We start from the raw sequence: 18780 nt of genomic DNA on the forward strand, positions 1-18780 counted from the left end.
AATAATATGTGGTGTTACAAAAATGTTGGGGTTCAAGTGTATGTGTAAGTGTGTTTCTCTCAGGACCAGAACAACTGACAAAGCATCAGACAAAATATAAAATGTTTTATTCAACTAATTAAGCTAGAAAATACAACTCAAAAGGAGAAACCCCACTTCTACAGTAATTACGACTGATTGGCTTCTCCGGGAGAAAAACAATGCGCATGTCTCAGTATTTACGGCAAAGGAAATCCCGCATGTGATTGGATGAGCGGCCAAGTTCTTCTACACTGTATGAGTCTCCTCACCGACAGTCTGCATCTGTGGCTGCTGTCCGGGGACAAACTGAGCGGTCAAACCACAGCAGTTGTCCGGTTAGAAGAAGAATATGCTTCATAAACTGTAACCCGTCCAAGGGAAAGAACCGCAGTCTTATAAGATTCAAGAGCAGGTAAGCCAAGTCGTTATTCTCCAAAAAAATGGAAAGTCTGTGTCGAAGAACTTCCCGTTTCTGAGCCAAGGATTAGCAAGAAGTGAGAGATCTGAATGAATGACAGTCTGTAACTCATCAGGCTAAAAAGTGTTGCGTGTTGGACTGTCGTGTCAGTTCAACAAGCCTATACAAACATTGGGACCGTTCGCTAGTTTGTAATCAAGTTGTTTGCAGAAACTGATGCTCAAATAACGACATCGCCCGCAATGTTTTAGTTCTTAGCTAGCCAAACGCTTGTAGCAGTTGTTAGCTGCTGTCTGTGAGCGACAGCTAAGCTAACCTATTAGCCTGCCACTGTAGCCGGCTTTTGGCATTCCTAGTCAGTCTGATTTTATGTGTAAACATTTTTAGTTGGTATACTTTCCTGTTTAACAATAACATCCCTTCTGTCCACTTCCCCACTGAAGTGGAAACAGGGAGAGGGTAAATCATGCGTGCATTTTATCAGTTACACATTAAGCACAATGAGAACATGAGGAGATCACAAAGGTTTCACCATCTCCGCTGAGGTTATTACATTTACAGCATTGTCAGCAGGGTTATTCTGTCAATCCATTACTAACAACAAAGATGTTATTGCTAAAAAGGTAGGAAAGGGTCTTAACTTCACACAAATCAGTGAAAATGTCAGTTTTAAAAACACAATTCTGTGCTCCAGACACTGCTCCTTATGAAGCAACAAGATGAACAAGTGTGTGTGTTAGAGAGAAGGAGAATAATAACACCGTTCAACAAAGTCACACCCAGGTGTGTAACAACTGTAATTAATGTCTGTTTGTCAATTTCAGGTAACATAATTATACTAATACTTTGTAGTATTGTGGAAATTCCATAGGATAGTTTTGATTTATATCAGTGCACTCTGATCCTGGCATAATACACTTCTAAGACCATAAAAATGTTACACGAGTGTGGGTGTGCTGGCTTGCTCAGATTTAGATAGAATGCATGGTGCACAGTACATAAAAGGCTGGCTCTCAGTTGGCGAAGTAATTTCCTGAGTGAAACCTTTGGTTATTATATTATGCCTAGTTCAGTCAATACAGTCATTATTTTAGAAATTCTTTATATTAGGAGGTCTTCCAGACTCAGTAATGCAAGTTGTAGCCAGACTCAATAGTCTGCATAGATTAGATTGTACTATGTGTCCGGTTTGCCTTGTCTGTAGAATTTAACTTTGGTCTAATATAAAATTAAATTAAAAAAGTTTAGGTTTCAGGTTTCAGGTGCATTACTTACAGTATGAGGAGAAAGTATATTTGATGATGAGAGGAAGTTCACTCATTGTAGTGTACCCACACCGTTAAATGATTTTACAGGATGGGGTTTTTAGTATCAATTAGGAAGACCATCTTCGGGCTGTGGAAAGTGTCCAGATAGTGAATGCACACTAGTTATTCAAACACTGATTCAAAGCTGTCTCATTACTGATTCTGTGCCAGAATTACTTTGCTACTTGGCAGACACAAAAGGTACGATCCAAGCAATTACTGACAATCTCAGCATGTTTGATTCCCTCGAGTTGACGTGCAGATAGAAGTCCTCGGATGAGGAGAGGTTTCCAGTGAATCAGGGACTGAACTGTTGAGGTTTTACATGTTGTAGAAACACATGGGAACCAAAGGTAGATCTGGATTACCAGAACATTGTCTTGGACACTACAGTGTGCATAAAAAAAGACTGGAATTCACAGAGGCTGCATCAAGGCTGTTTCCCCTCTGCAAATCAAATCAACAGAGTTAAAATGTTGATTGTATTGTATGTGCCACGTACACAGGCTCAATTCTGCTTTCTAGGCAATGCTTCCTGGATATGTTGTTGTAAGCCAAGACCCGGCCAGCTGGTTGTCTATGCTTGTAATTCCTTTAATCAGATATTCTGCTCAAAGGCAGAGGCACATGATGAGTTCACATTGCTTCTGAACAACAAGTCCAGGCCAAATGAAAGTTACTGTCACAGTTTGCCAAGAATTTATAAGGTCAATTTATAACCCGGCTACACTAGCATGACATGACAACTGTTATGTAGCGTACCAGCGTGTGTGTGGCATCTTTGTTTTATCTTAACGACATTTGCTTATCTTATCTCTACTTATGCTATCTCGTGGTTTCCTGTTGGTGATTATTACTATGATAACATGGGTGGACAAGCAAGAACAGTGTCTTCAGCAATGGAGGAGGGAAGGAAGGAAGGAAAGTATTTGCAGTGCAGATGAGCGCAGTTTGTCGCATTAACTGTTCCTGACTTTGTTCTCTTTGTTCTTTCACCCCCTGAGCTCAGCTGAACAATGTTCCAGGCTGCGAAATCATTCAGAGGAGTTATTTGTTGGTCCGTGCTTCTGTAAATGTTTTACATTATAGTAAGCTGAACATGTTCGGGTGTTGAACTGTTGGTCAGGAAAATAATCAGCAGATTAAATGATAAGAAAATAATGGTTAGCCTACTTGGAGCCCTACTGGTGTTTTTGTTTTTTACAGCTGACTGCATTTGACCGTAGTTTACCCGCATGTCTTGTAATTGAATGCAATACTGCTTTTAAGAGTTCTGCCAGCCTGCGTCACAAACCTGCAAGGAACTAAAATAGAAACTGCACTCGGCATTGCTTGTGTTTCTATTCCCCACATAATGTGCTTACAAGTCCAGTTGCAGTTCCTTTATGTCAGATCTTGTCATCAGGCAAAACCTACCACTTGTTTTATCAAAAGAACGTCAGCTAGATGATAAAGTTGATGAAAATGTGAGCTTAGTATTTGGGTTGAGAAGTTATCTTTGGCTGTGTATCCTTTGTGGTCCGCTTTGGTCTTTATGTAACACGGTGATGTTTGAACAATGTGGCATTACAGACATTAATATCTATAGTGTAAGATAGCATGATGGTATATCTACGGTATATGGTGATTTAAAGTTGTTCTTTAAATCTCTTGCAAGTTTATAAATGGTTTTCATAGTTGAGAGATGACCTTTTTTTGCTACAATAACTATCAACAGAGGGAACAAAGCTGTATTTTTTTTTTTTTGTCTACAACTTACAAAGGTATATCAGAGGAGCTTTTTCAGGCCTCTTTCTGCACCCACCACAACACAGAACAACACAATATAGCAGCGAAGCACAGGTCACATGCATGACATACCAGTTACAATGATGATACTATTCCAGGCCACCAACAGCAAGCTGAAAGAAGGGTAGGGGCCCTCGTGTGACGTGAGTATGCAGTGATGATTGTTGATGTGGTATCGTTTTAGGTTTTGTATATACATTTTTATGTATCCTTTTCACTCCCAAAATATTTGAAATTATTTACTTTTTTTCCGTCAGGTTTGCTCTGTAGATGCAGATACTTAAGTGATATTCCGCATGTGATTTCTTGGGAGTTTTGCCACCAGAATGTGATACACGCCATCTGCCTGTCTTTCCCATCTTATTTGTCTGTCTGTGATGTCACCATGATTTAGTTTGTTTCTTCATGTGGAGCTCATTGCGACAAGGATTATGACAATCTTTCAAAGCTTTGTTTTCAGATCACGCACTAAATCGCTTGTGTCCACATCCAGATTAATGACTGTCCACTGCTGTCAGCGTTTGTAACCTTTGAGTGTTCAACTGTCCATGCACTTCAAGTGCATTTATAGGCTTCTGTGTGTTCAGTGGGCCGGCAGTCTTCGCTGATTATAGCTTGACGTTATATCGAGGTACGATAAGGGTGCTGATGATGTCACAAGTGTAAAGGTTGTGGTAGCAGTGCACTTAAGGTCTTAGGTCTTGATTGTCAGAAGCCCAGAGTATCTTAACCTCAAAGCAATAAATTACAACGTGTTGATAGCAAGGAATAGTTTCATTTTCATCAAATTGACATGAGTGGATTTTTGATTTTTGATCTTTTAAATCTTGTGGCAAGCAAATTGTAAGAGACGGCCATAAGCATTTGTTATGATGTCCCCAAACTCATAGAATATGAGTTGGTTATGTATCTCAGAAACATTTTAGAATTAAAAACAGGTAAAAAATCTAAGAATACACTTTTTTTGCAAAGAGTCCTAATAGAACAGCTCTCACTACAGCTGTCTTGTAAATCCATTGTAATTATCCCAACCTTGAAAACACCAGACTAGTCAATGTTTTGTCTCTTTCCTTTCTCAACAGCTTTTCACCAGTGCACCTTCCAGACCAGTTTACTGTACAACATGTTGTCCAGGTTGAGGACAACCTTATCCCTGCGGCCTTGTGTCTCTGTTTGCAGATGGGCACACACCAAAGAGAAGGGCAAGCCACTCATGCTCAACCCTCGCACCAATAAAGTGAGTGGATCACTTTTAAATTGTGTGTGTGTGTGTGTGTGAGAACATTTGAAACATGATAGTCCAACAGATGGCTGCTTTATGAATATGTTTTGCAGCAATGTCAGCCCATTTGTTGGAGATCTTTGCCCATTATGTCTTGTTATGAAGTAGGTTAATTAGCATATGTGTTTTATGTACCAGGGTGGAAAATAATTGTGATGAATGTCAGAATTTTTTAATATTATTTGGTTATGATGGAGAACTGAATACGAGGACACTGACTGTAATTCATAACTAGATTATATAGAATATAAAGTGTTGTTCTTTTGACCAAGGTTTAGGCTGTTAATAATTTAGTTTTCCTCACATCTTCCCTCCTTAAATTTTTCCCTCCTTTCCCAGTGCTGTCACTCCTTTATCTCCTAGGAATTGACAATAGGATAAGAATAGCAAGAGAGCTGTGTTGTAATGTGACAGAAAGAGATTGACGTGAAGGTTCTGACATTTCATTAGACTACATATCTGTAGGAACACAAATAATTCAGCAGTTTAGCCATTTTAATTGATTCCCAATATTATTTTACAAGAAGTAGATTAAGCCAACATTCACAAGTAACAATTACCAAATGTAACTTTAAAAAATTAAGCCTACTGCTCAGTCCTTTGGTATAACCTGGTCCTCTCCAGCACATTGAAACAAATTACACAGAACAGTGTGCGTTGTTTCACAAAATGTGGTGTTATAAAGTGCAGGCAATAAGTGCATCAGTCGAGCCCCTAATATACTCCCAAGCGGACATGTACACAGCTGTGGTCACCACGGATGCGTTTATACTACTTTCTCGAGTCTGCTTAGAGGACGTGTTTCACACATGTGCAGTAGATCAGCATTGTAGCGCAGTACGTACGGTCACAACAAACTGGTATTGTATGTGGCTGTCCGCACAAAGCCTACGTATACACCTTCTGATGATGAAATTTATATCACGTGGACACTAGCATAGTCGCTGACACGGAAAGTATTAACACCGGCTTTACTCATATCCCTAGGCCAGTGATTGATAGTACTGAAGAACTAGAAAAACTTGCCAATGGCATCAGAGCCAAACGTTTTTCATCAGCTGGCTAGTGGCCACTGTTAATATTCCTCTGCTGTCTGACTCAGGCTAGCTTCCAACACTTAAACGGAGACCTTAAGGGGATTTCAGGTATTTAAGATGTTGAAATAATAACTAGGTCATTTTAATCTTTTCAAATCAGCTGTGTTCAACTTGTCATTTTTTAAAATACAGGAATCAGGATTGTTAGCAATGAACATACGAGTAAATAAAACTAAAACATGCTTTGCTATTTCTTCACAGCTGCCCGACTAATTTAGAGGAAATGAATATTTTTTTTAACCAGGCACTTTGTCTTACACTAGAATTGCTGACACTTTCCAACATCATTTCCTTCCTGAAGCTCGGATGTGAACAGTCTGACAGTTTTGATAGAGAAATGATTAGCTGTTAAAGAGTAACTAAATATAAAGCTGCAAAACATTGGCTGAATATTTCAAGTCTGTTGGATTTCTGACTGCACCCAGCATTACTGTTGGATGTAGTCATAAAAGTGTTAAATCTTGACCAAACAAACTTTCTATTTGCAATGGTTTTCTTTTTAAATTTAGGGTGTTTATTACTGCACTGCAAAAATATCAAAATGTCCTTTTTAACTTTACATTTTTTGTTTTTTAATATTTTGTGTTTTTATTTAATTTAAAGTCATTCTACTTTTTTATTTTCCTTCTCATTTTCTTTTAAAATACTGTGCTTTGTCTCATGTAAAGCACTCTGAACCGCTTTTGTGTTCGGAAAGTGTTGTACAAACAAACTTTGCTTTCCTTGGCATTCACTTGCTACTACTCACTAACCACTAACCGCACCCACCAGTGCTGCTCTTTCTGCAACACTGCAGTAAGGTGGAGACTTCAAGAGACCAAACAAACAAGATTTTCAGCTGGTGTTAAGTTGCTTTTTAAAACCTATTTATAACCCATTACAGACATCTATCACAGTGTTTGGTGCCTTGCATTTAACATTGTTGATTCATGCTGTGAATTTTTCTTGCTAGTAGTGGTTTCCTGTCAGATTTTTAAATACTGGACTAATGACATTTGTAATATGAGGTCGGAGCTGCTTGAAGAGACATGACCTCACGATGCAGGTTATGCTTAACTTAGACGAGAAACGTTGTGCTAAATATAGACATTCCAACCTATATGTAAACTGTTCCCTGTCTAACTAACTGATGATCCTAGGAGTACACACAGCAACTACAGTACATGCCCACTGCACCTGATTACAACTGTTTGGATCTAGTTTAGAAACTCACCCTAGCTTTGCCGCTCAAAACTAACTCTAGTGTGAAAAAGCATTGGGAAAGAAGATTTGAGGCCACAGGCTTTTTTCATGCTCTTCTATGAGCAGTATTGCTGTAGGGCTGCAACTAATTGTTTACATTATCGATTAATCTGCCGATTTATTTTCTAGATTAATCATTTTGTCAATAAAATGTCAGAAAATTGTGAAAAATGTCCGTTATAATTTCTTACGGCCCATGCATGGTGATGTCATCAAATGTCTTGTTTTATCCAATCAGCAGTCCAAAAATCCAAAGAAATTCAGTTTTCGATCATGTATGAGACATAAAAGCCTCAATTCCTCACATTTGAGAAGCTACAACCAGAAAATGTTTGTCATTTTGCTTAATAAATGACTAAAACGATTATTCAATTATCAAAATAGTTGCAGATTAATTTTCTGTCAATTGACGCCTAATCGTTGTAGCTCTTGCGATTTGTATTTAGATGGAAGTTAAACTCTTGAATTTCTCCTGTTAAAAGTCATCAGGTTTATTTGGTCTTGCATTAAAAAACAACAAAAAAATTAGCAGCGTGTTGGTTACTCATAGGAATACTATTATACTGGCCAGAATAGATGTGACTTGCATTAGCAGACCACATCGTCATGACTCACATTACTAATCACACCTTGTTTATTGTTTATCACACTGTCAGTCAGCCTAAACCAAATTTCTAATGTTATTTATTAGTGAGACACTGCATTTACACCATCTAACCTCAAAACAAATTCTTCTTGGTAAAATTTGTTGGCAAGATAATGAATGATCTGTTTTGGACAATTTCATTAAAGGACCAGTATGTAAGATTTTAGTGGCATCTAGCAATGAGGTTTCAGATTGCAAAAAACTGAATACCCCTCCCCTCTCCCTCCCCTTTCAAGCATGTAGGAGAACGTATGGTGGCCACGAAACTCATGAAAAACAGAAAGGGCTCTCTCTAGAGCCAGTGTTTGTTCATTCTGGGCTACTGTAGAAACATGGTGGTGCAACATGGCGGGCTCTGTGGAAGAGGACCCGCTCCCTATGTAGAGATAAAGGGCTCCTTCTAAGGTAACGAAAACACAACTATTATTAGTTTCATTCGATTATACACTTGGCAAAAACATACTTGTGAATATTATATTCCAGTTCTGCCAAGTTCATTCTGCTAGATGCCACTAAATCTTACACACTGGTACTTTAAAACATGTATCTGATGAAAGATGATGTAAATCAATTATTTCATGTCAAAAGTACACTTTGAAATGTAGTTTTGATGGGATAAATATCATTAAGAAATGCGTATGAACAAACAGTATAAATATGAGTTTTTCAGCAATTGCATCATTTTGCAGTTTATAGATTAGGCTTTTTTTCAAAACCTGTGTGAATGACTGAAAACCCGTAAAATGAATGCTGATTAGTTGAGCTGAAAAAAAGAATCCTTTAGTCAAAGTTTTTTTTTTTTTTTTTCTAGCAAAAATACCAAAAATACGTTTGTTAACGCTTTCAATTCTTGGGATGTTTGTGTCTCTTTGGGTCTTTGTGTTTTTGTCTGTTGGTCAGACATAACAAGACATCTGAGCACATCACCTTGGGCTTTAGGGAATTGCGGGGGGGCATTTTTCTCCATTTTCTGATATTTTTAGAGGCCAAACAATTGATCGATTAAAGTAATGGCAGATTAATCGATAATGAAAATAGATGCTATTTTCAAATAATTGTTCAACCGCAATTTGAACATTCAAGTCAAGATTACAATCAAAATCACATTTCAGAGGTTTGCAGCATGTTGCATTATGTTAAGAGGAATTGAGCACTAGAGCCGAGTGAAGTGAAATGCTCTATCAGCATTACTCAGCATTTTGCCAGGGGAGCCCCCAGCATTCAATGCTCTCACAACATAATCAGCCCCTTCTCCAGCCCCAGACATTATGGCTTCCATGTGTTACGTCCATATTTCTTTCAGGGCTGGGCTCGTAATCCCAGATACACATCCATGCACATACACATGAAAACACCCCTCACCTCCCTCATCCCCTCTTTCCTAGAAAGGGTGTTTCTGCCTTCAGTGTTCTTTATTGGCTTCTTGGTGGCGACTCCCCTCTATTACCTCCTTTCTTTCCTTCCCCCCTCCTGTGAAATTGCTTTCATGTGGTCTCCTCACTTTCCTCAGCTGACATTTTCTCATTTTAAGAGTCAACAGGTCAACCTGGTCTAAAGGCTCATTAGTATTGCAGTGTGCCCTCTAGTGACAAAATTACATCACAGAGTGTGAACATTTTCTGTAGCAGTGATTCTGAAAATTTGTACAGTGATTCAGAATATTTTATTTTGAGTAGGAATATTGATAATTCTAAGTATAAAATGTTAAAGCTGTACTAATACTCGAACCTATATCAGAAACATGTGAAATGATGTCCATGTACTGCACACAACACTAGTATGAGAAACACCCTAAACGCAAGGTCAAAATATTTAACATTTGTGAGACCACCTTTCAGTAGAGGGAATACTTTATTGCCACAGTTTGTATTTCACTCATAAGGTTTGATTTTTCATGTCCTGTAAGCAGAGATATCTACGCACCCACCGCCATTATTTAATTTAGACAATATGTGGAATAAACAGATGACACCCTAGTCTCTCTACAAGAAATGTTAGTGTGGAAACGTAACATCCAAACAGGCCCTCCATGCTCACTCATCTCTTCTGTCTCTCCGCAGGGAATGGCCTTTTCTTTACAGGAGCGACAGATATTGGGGATACATGGTCTGTTGCCTCCCAAAGTGGAAACGCAAGACATTCAGGCCATGCGCTTCCAGAATAATCTTAAGAAAATCAGTGATCCCCTACAAAAGTAAGGACATAGTTTGCTCAAAGCTGGGTATTTGTTTTGTCATTAATACTTTAGATATTTAAAGATCTCCTCATAATTTTACTCATTGTTTTCCTCTTGTTTTCCTACTCATCCTTCCTCTTTTTCCCCCATTCCTGCTCAACTCAATTATTCTGTGTAACTTCTCCTCTCTCCTTCCTGTTGTTTTCCTTACAGGTACGTCTACCTGATGGGCATCCAGGAGAGAAATGAGAGGCTCTTCTATAGAGTGCTGATGGAAGACATAGAGGAATTGATGCCAATAGTCTACACTCCCACTGTAGGCCTTGCCTGCACACAGTATGGACACATCTTTAGAAGACCCAAGTAAGGATGGAAGGATTGCCTACTGTCTCTGCCTCTTAATGTAGGATTTACATTGCTTGTTTACGTTATGTGTTAATGGTAAAAAAAAAAAAAAAAGTTACTGTGGGTGATACATCTTTATCTGATTTTTTAAACTCCCAGTATCTGCCTCAAAGATCCAGCGTCAGTTGGGCTATAATGCTAACACGATCCTTAAATTAGAAAACTATCTTCTTTTTCTCTCCAGAGGCTTGTTCATCTCCATTCGGGACAGAGGACACATCCGCTCTATCCTGGATAACTGGCCGGAGACTAACGTTGCAGTGAGTACGCTAACACTGCACCACTGTAACACCTTTTCAGCTAAAATCTCAGTGTAGAAGAGACTCCTCATTCATCCCTCCAAAACCCACAGACTGAGGATCTTAGAGGTGAATCATGAATATATTTACTTATGGACCCTGTGGCTATAGAACTATGAATGTAAATCAGAGTCTAGAGAAGTCTCGTCGATTGACCCATTACTGTCCACATTTCTCCCATTTACCCAGCTACGGTTTTGTTTAGTAATTGCTCTTAGCTGTGTGCTTTTAAAATACTAATCTGCAATTTTGCTGACTGATGTACTTCTTTCTCCACCCTCTTTTCTCTCTCTCTCTCTGTAGGCTGTAGTAGTAACTGATGGAGAGCGTATTTTAGGATTAGGGGACCTGGGTGTTTACGGCATGGGTATCCCTGTCGGAAAGCTCTGCCTGTACACCGCCTGTGCTGGCATTAGACCTGAGAGATGTCTGCCCGTGGTGATAGATGTTGGCACAGACAATGAGGTAGGAAGGCTATGTGTATGCACTCTGTATACTGTTTATGTGTGTATAAATGCCTCAGGAAAAGTAAGATACCTTATCATCCTTTTCATGTTTGTTCTTGCTGTCCAATCAGACTCTCCTCCAGGATCCACTGTACATGGGCCTGTACCAGAAGCGAGACCGCTCTCAAGCCTACGACGATCTGATTGATGAGTTCATGGATGCTGTGGTTGACAAGTACGGACAGGACACACTGATCCAGTTTGAGGACTTTGGGAACCATAATGCCTTCCGCTTCCTCAGGAAGTACAGGGAGAAGTACTGCACCTTCAACGACGATATCCAAGGTTTTTATATAACCCTTCACACAGCACTTTGGAGTTGTACTTTGTCTTATATTATGCGTATATTGCACACATGATTCTGTCTCAGTGATTACCTGCCATTTTCGGAGGAGAATGGCACCACCTAAATATTCCCCACACAGTTCCTACAAATTAACTTTCCATGTAATAGTTTATTGTTGGAGGCCACTTTTAAATAAGATTTTAGATTATCTACCTTCCGGGCAGAGTCCAAAAACTTCCTTTAAATGAATAATCTATTACAGTGAACATGTTGTGACCTTTAAGTGGCATTTCTGCTGCAAGGTAATGCAATTCCGAGCAGGGACGATTATACAAACTCACCTGTGGTGAGTTCATGGAACAGCTATAATTTGAGAATTGGGTGCTGAAACACATTATAAAACAACAAGCACTGACAAAAATAAAGTGCATGCATTTCTAATCTCAGTCAAGTTTTAATTCTCTGTTGGTATTCATCCCACCTTACCTACACTAATAAGGATACAAATAAGTATAATTTTGTTGCCATCAAGGCAGAGACTTCATTGTTAAATGTTTTGTTGTTCTGTGTGTTTCTAGGTACTGCATCTGTAGCCCTAGCTGGTCTGTTAGCAGCTCAGAGAGCTGTTGGCAAGCCCATCACTGAACACCGGGTGCTTTTCCTGGGAGCTGGAGAGGTAGGCTAATATTTATCAGTCAGTCCTGGTCTCTTGTTTTTTGTTTGTTTGTTTTCTCTCTCTTCTTCCCAATTCGATATGTGAAAATCCCATTTATCAAAATAAGAAAACTGGACCACAGTAAGAGTCATACTGCCCCCTGCTGACCACAGATGACAATACAGATGAAAAAAAGTGGTCCCATTTTACTAAAAAACTTAAAGGATTTAAGTTCTCAATTTTTCAAGTATGTCTTAATACAAAAGTCAGGCGCCCATATGAACACTGAAAGACGTTTTCCTCGTTGTAATCATTCCTTCTGTTCATATTGGTTATTAAAAGATCTCCTTCAAATGCACTTTCAATGTAAGTGATGGGGGCCAAAATCCACAATGTGTCCAAACATTCATTTTGGGCAAAAATGCATTCAAAGTTTATCTGAAGCTTATATGAAGCTTTATCAGTCTGAGTTAGTAATATCAAATGGATATCTGCCACATTTACATCATTTACAGTCTTTTTAGCATCCAATTCCCTCTTTGTGTTTCCTTGGATAGTGTTTCCCTGTATAGTAAGTATAGTAACAAAAAGAGGGACTTTGACACTATAACTATACTCTATGACAATCGTAATGTTAAAAAATATCTACTTGATTTTACTAATTTGGACGACTGAAGCTCCATATTAGCTTCAGATAAACTTTTCTTTTTAAAGATTATTTATCGGGCTTTTTGCCTTTATTTGAGTCAGTGGAGAGAGACAATAGGCACAGGGGGAGAGAGAAGAGTATGACATGCAAATGTGGGTCCCATGACATGCAAATTCTGGGAGTTGAACCATGGGCGTTGCAGTTATGTGGTACGCACCTTAACCAGCCTCAGATAAACTTTCAAATATATTTTTGCACAGAAGGAGGCTTGTGGATTTTGGCCCCCATTACTTGCACTGTAAGTGCATTAAGGATTGATATTCCCATTGCCAGTATCAACAGGAGGAATGATTAAGACAAGAAACACCTTTTTCAATTTGGGCACCTGACCATTGTTTTAAAACAGATTTGAAAAATTGTGAACCCATCTTTTAAAAGAATCAAAACTATGTTCAACATTGGTGAGAACTTTTCTGGAAAAATACGGAGCATTTGTTTAGTCATCCTGTTATTGGTAAATGAGGGTTTCAGTTGCTATGCATATACTGTGTAAGTATTTTAAGATTAAATTCAATTTTCTTTTCTCCATAGGCTGCTCTTGGTATTGCCAACCTTATTGTCATGGCTATGATGGAGACAGGGATGACCCAAGCTGAGGCTCAAGACAGGATCTGGATGTTTGACAAATATGGGCTACTAGTAAAGGTCAGTGCGAGCGACACAGACATTAAGGACCAGAACATACAGGATTTGTCTGTGTGGCTTCCTGTCTGGTATCCTGTATAATTGGTGAACAGAGGTTTTTTACTACATTGTTATTGATTTACTGCATTTGTCTCCAGAACAGAGCGCAGGAAACGGACACCAACCAGGAGGCATTTGTTCACGACAGTCCAGGCAATGTAGAGAGCTTCCTAGATGCTGTTAAAACCATCAAACCCACAGCAATTATTGGTAAAAAAAAAACAACTTTTTTCACATTTTTCATCTCACTTGCTGTAATGTCATGCTCATTATCCTTCATTATAGAGTGCAAGTTTACATTTCGGTGGTTTAACATGTTTGCTTTTCTGCTAGAGCTGTAATGATAGATTACAATTACTCTGCAACTACTGTCTCTCGCACCCTCTTCCAGGTGTGTCAGGAGCTGGAAGACTGTTCACCCATGATGTCATCAAGACCATGGGAGCCCTGAACGAACGACCAATCATCTTTGCCCTTAGTAACCCAACCAATAAGGCAGAGTGCACAGCAGAGGAAGCCTACACACTCACTGATGTACACAGTTCTTTCTGTTATCTGTTGTATATTTCTGTCTCTTTCTTTTTGCATAACTAGTAAATTAAACATTAAGAGTTCAAGTACTGTCAAATAATTATTCCTCTTTTTATCCTCTTCACTCTTCCTCTTTGTTTTTTGATCCATAGGGTAGATGTCTCTTTGCCAGTGGTAGTCCATTTAGTCCAGTGACTCTGAGTGACGGTCGTGTCTACACTCCTGGACAAGGGAACAATGCTTACATCTTCCCAGGTGAAGAGAAAAGAAAAATGAAACAAAATGATGACCATCGGTAGTCTATAGTGTTAAAAAGTAATAAAACCGTAGTGTTTAACTGTGGTAAAGCTCATTAGATGATAAACATAATGCAGTCTGTAAAACATGTGCTCTATGTGCATTGCAGGTGTGGCCCTGGCTGTGATCCTGAGTGGAGTGAGACACATCAGCGATACTGTATTCTTAGAGGCTGCCAAGGTTTGAAGTCCTCACTAAGTATTTCTCCATCTGTTCTTTACACTTGCTGAAGCTCATCTTTGCCTCGCTCTCGCCCCGTCCTGCACTTTCTTTGCTGACTCTCATCTAAAAACCCACTTTAACCCTTCGATGTCTCCTTGTTCCTTCTCTTTCTAGACTCTGCCATAACAGCTAACAAGATGAGGAGTTTTAAAAGGCTGATCCTGCTTTGCACTTTATCTATCTGTGTTCTTTTGTGCTGCATTTGACTCAATAACAATGCAAATTAATTTAAGGCACAAAAATCACAATATAATTTCTTATCAGCAGTGTTTTTTCAACATCGAAACGTTTTTGCATGAAGACACTGTCATTATAGTGGTAATAATAGTAGTAGTGGTTCGGTCATTTCTGTCACTTTTCTTATTTCTTCTTATTATTTTTGTCATGTTTTTCTCATTCTGAAGCACAGAATATATTTATGATTTCACACTAGTGTGGCTGCCAAACAACAAAGAAACATGCTGTAGGAAAATAATAGCAGTAGTCTCTTTGTGTGTGATGGACCCTAGAAGTTCATCGTTAGCCCTAACAGTATTTTTACTCCCTTCAGACCCTCGCGGAGCAGGTGACAGTTAAAGAACTTGAAGAAGGCAGACTCTACCCTCCTCTCTCCAACATCAGAGAGGTTTCGCTCCAGATGGCTGTCAAGGCAAGTCTGGAGATAATAAAATCTCTTCTCAGCAAAACCGAAAGCCTCAACTTTAATTGGATGATTCGGTTTTTGATGAACCTGTTAATACTTGTCTGAACCTTAACTATTCCTGCCTAAATTCAGCCTCTTCTATCATTATCTTATTGTTCCACAACAGCCTGACAAACTAAGTAAGCTGTAACATTTCAACAACTTCTCTAGGTGAAACTTTGATGACCCGACTTTGCTGCCAGTTCAGTTTTGGTCACTTTTAGTCAGTTTATTTATTACTTATTTATTAATATTCATTTTTTCTCTGTAGTATTTGTGTTCTGCTGTCTCTGTGTCTGCTTCATAGTGTGAGTCCATACTAAACAATCTCTTTCTTACCATAGGTGGTGGAATATGTCTATACTAAAGGTATGGCGTTCCGCTACCCTGAGCCTGTGGACAAAGACGCCTTCGTACGTGCAACTGTGTGGAACACCAACTATGACTCCTTCCTGCCAGACACCTATGACTGGCCAGGTGTCAGCTACAGTCCTAAAACTAAGTAGAAGTAGAACAAACCCTCACTATGTCCCAAGTCATAATGTCACTCTCTTCCTTTGTTTTCCACTTTAATCTTAGTGACAATCGCTAAAATGACCATAGTTATCTTAGTGCAAACATCAGCTCATGAAAACAGGCAATACTAGCCCCATAATTGCTGCCATGTGCATTTGCACTAGATCAGTCTTTATAAGATCTGTGAAAAGATGAGAGTGGAAAGTGGCACTTGAATGGGAATTATAATTTTTCTCTTCACATCGCAGCTCTGTATCACCTCTGCATCATATGTAAACCCGCACAGCACCTGGAGGGCCACCTGGTGGTTGAAAACAACAGTGCAGAAATCGGGATTTCCTTTTTAGATACATGATAGTTCTCTGTTCCCAGTCCTCTCAAAAACAGCATCAAAATGAAATATATAATAGTAAATTACTACTACAAATTCTATGTGATTGCTATACAGTATACTCTGGCAAGCAGAAACTCAGACAATTTAATATTACTTAATATTACGTAAGATTACTTACATTGTATGTAACAGTAAAGATGACTATGGCTTCTGCTTCATGTGAGTTATTGTCTATAATCGTTTAAGCCTTGAGTTAACCTGGCAGTAGGCCACATGCAATTTTAAGAGTTAGTTTTTCACTCCATGTTTAATGTTAAGATAACTCCAACCTGTGCACTCCTAAAAAGAACTTCTGTTAGAAAATTAATGTTCTTTAATTAAATAACCAATTCACTTACTATCAATCTTCATGCACACATTTCCAAATGGGTTTCTACATTGCCTTTTCTCACATCAGGTGGGTCTCTGGTGGCTCTAGTGATCTGGCTGAAAACGTCTTTTAAGTGGTTATCAGAGGGTGCAGTGGTGCAGAGGGTTACAGAGTTCGGCCTTTTTTGTGCAAACTAGGAGAGAAAGAGAGGGAACAGTGTAACTCAGGGGACAAATGAAGTACCATTAAGATCTCTTAATGGAAAATGATATTTTATGAAGGGAAATGTATTGAAAATGATATCTAAAAACATTGAAGGAATCTTGCAGCTAGACAGCACTTGAGAAACCAACATTCACTCCGGCATTTTGTTTGTTCGAATGCCCTTGTCATACTGTATTTATTTCTCTGAATTTATTTTATTTTACTTTTGGAGGGTGTATTTAGATGTTTTGCCATTGTGCTGTATATTCATCAACACTCCTTTTTAATGAGTTGTGGTAGAAGTATCCATCCCTAAAAATGAACTCTTTTGCTTAAGTGTGACTACAAATTGAATATAAACCATACCCTGAATATTTAAAGAAACAATGTGTCGTATCAAATGATTGGATAAACATTATTTTTGACATGAATTATATTTTGTTAACTGTACATGCACCTTTGTGGAAACTGTCTGCTGAAAGAGTATTTATAAAGTTGTGTTAAGTATGTCCATGTGTGTTGGTAGGTTCGTGTGTCAGTCTTGTTCCTTAGATCATATTCAACCAGATATCAAAGTTACAGGCTCGGCTTCTATTCTCTGTTCCAGTCTTCCATAATTATTCATATTATTCAATTATTCATAATAAGTTATAACAATCAGATTCATCTTTTTTATTTTTCATCTAGGAATTGAAAGGGGTTAAAGTAGTATGAGAAGTTGACTCATAATTAACACTGGACTATTCAAAATTTGAGTTATTTTGCAGAAACATCTTAAAATGGATATCTTGACAGTTTAGTACGGTTTTCATCCTCATACACGACGATTGTCTCAACAATTTGTACTGACATTATTAACGCACTTGATGCTAAAGGGTAATGGTGGTTACAAGCAGATAGATTGTGTCTAGCAACACATAGTTATAATGACAACAAGAAGTAATGTTAACAAGTCTGAACCATCTGAAGTATCAATGCAGATTTCTCTATTTTGTATTATTGAGATCATTACAGCACATAAGTTTCACAAGGTCATAACATCTATTTCTGAAAGTCAAAGATCCTCTTAACTATTTTCCAGTTATATTTCACATCCATGTCTGTTTGATTTACTGACATTTTTGTTTTGTTTTGTTTTTTTTAACCATGCCATGAATGTCCATAAGATCTTTATTTTTGCTTCATGTTCTAACAGGCTACTGTAATTTGGTGTAAAATGTGAGAATTGAGTAACTTTCACCTCATAAACTCAACACAAACGCACAACCTCCACTGATGAAATGTTTTTTTTTCTCTCTCTCTCTTAAAAAGTTAGACGGTTACTTTAAATTTACCTTACACACTGATGTCATGGGCATTGGCAGTATTGCCAGGATTTTTTTTTTCCAGTCATGCATTAATTCTCAGATAGGTTTGAATGAGATTCTAACCACCTGCATTGAAGTGCCTGCACAACATTTGATATCTGTTCATAATTGCTCCATGCTCCTTGATGTAGAGCTCACAAAATGCTGCAGGCAGAGCTGAAGAAAAACATAGAAGCACTGCTATTATACAAATTGCTGTCAGTGTGTATTGTACGAAATCAAGTAAGTGTGTAGTATCCAACGTGCAGCTTTTGCCCTGATAAACTGTGCAGCTTCAACTTTGCCTTCAACATTTGTATAATGTTGAAGGCAAAGTTTTCTACTCATAACTTTTAAAATAGTTTTATCTTAAAGAAACTATTTAGAGACAGTTTTTTTTAAACTCCATTAATCGTTCATCCAGTTGTTGTAACTGACTGTAATCACCCAGTGAGAGTTTTTACTGTATCAAATAAGAAATTGTTGCTTGGTTTGCTCATGTTATTGTTGCTGTGTCCACATTTCCTCCATATTTCTCCATAAGTGTGCTAAGTACTTTGTGTCTGTGTTTCTAAAATTTATTTTTGTTACACAGTAGAATTGCCTTATGTTTGTATGCAGAGAGCAGCATGTTTGTACTGCTGAATAATACTTTCGTGCTGATTAAAGTGCAGAATAAAAACGTTTACACATGCACCTTTGTCTGCTGATTTTATTGTTTTATGAGACAGAAGAAAGCATTCAGAGCAGAAGTTTT

General features: G+C 38.3%; 1 protein-coding gene across 2 annotated transcripts; it reads left to right on the forward strand.

Moving 5' to 3' along the window:
- The first annotated feature begins 268 nt into the window (after positions 1–268).
- On the forward strand, positions 269–18719 carry me2 (malic enzyme 2, NAD(+)-dependent, mitochondrial). 2 transcript variants are annotated; one of them, XM_044373973.1, is made up of 15 exons: positions 269–433; positions 4617–4771; positions 9862–9995; positions 10191–10340; positions 10567–10642; positions 10985–11146; positions 11259–11472; positions 12052–12149; positions 13369–13482; positions 13620–13731; positions 13913–14055; positions 14205–14307; positions 14459–14529; positions 15122–15220; positions 15598–18719. In XM_044373973.1, the coding sequence occupies exons 2-15, from the start codon at positions 4658–4660 to the stop codon at positions 15757–15759; spliced, it is 1752 nt and encodes a 583-aa protein (XP_044229908.1). In that variant the 5' UTR covers positions 269–433; positions 4617–4657; the 3' UTR covers positions 15760–18719. The 2 variants fall into 2 exon arrangements, with proteins under 2 accessions (XP_044229908.1, XP_044229917.1); XM_044373982.1 differs by lacking the exon at positions 269–433 and adding an exon at positions 3573–3677.
- The last annotated feature ends 61 nt before the right edge of the window (positions 18720–18780 follow it).

The sequence above is a fragment of the Thunnus albacares genome, chromosome 2 (genome assembly GCF_914725855.1).
Source record: "Thunnus albacares chromosome 2, fThuAlb1.1, whole genome shotgun sequence".
Lineage (NCBI taxonomy): Eukaryota > Metazoa > Chordata > Actinopteri > Scombriformes > Scombridae > Thunnus > Thunnus albacares.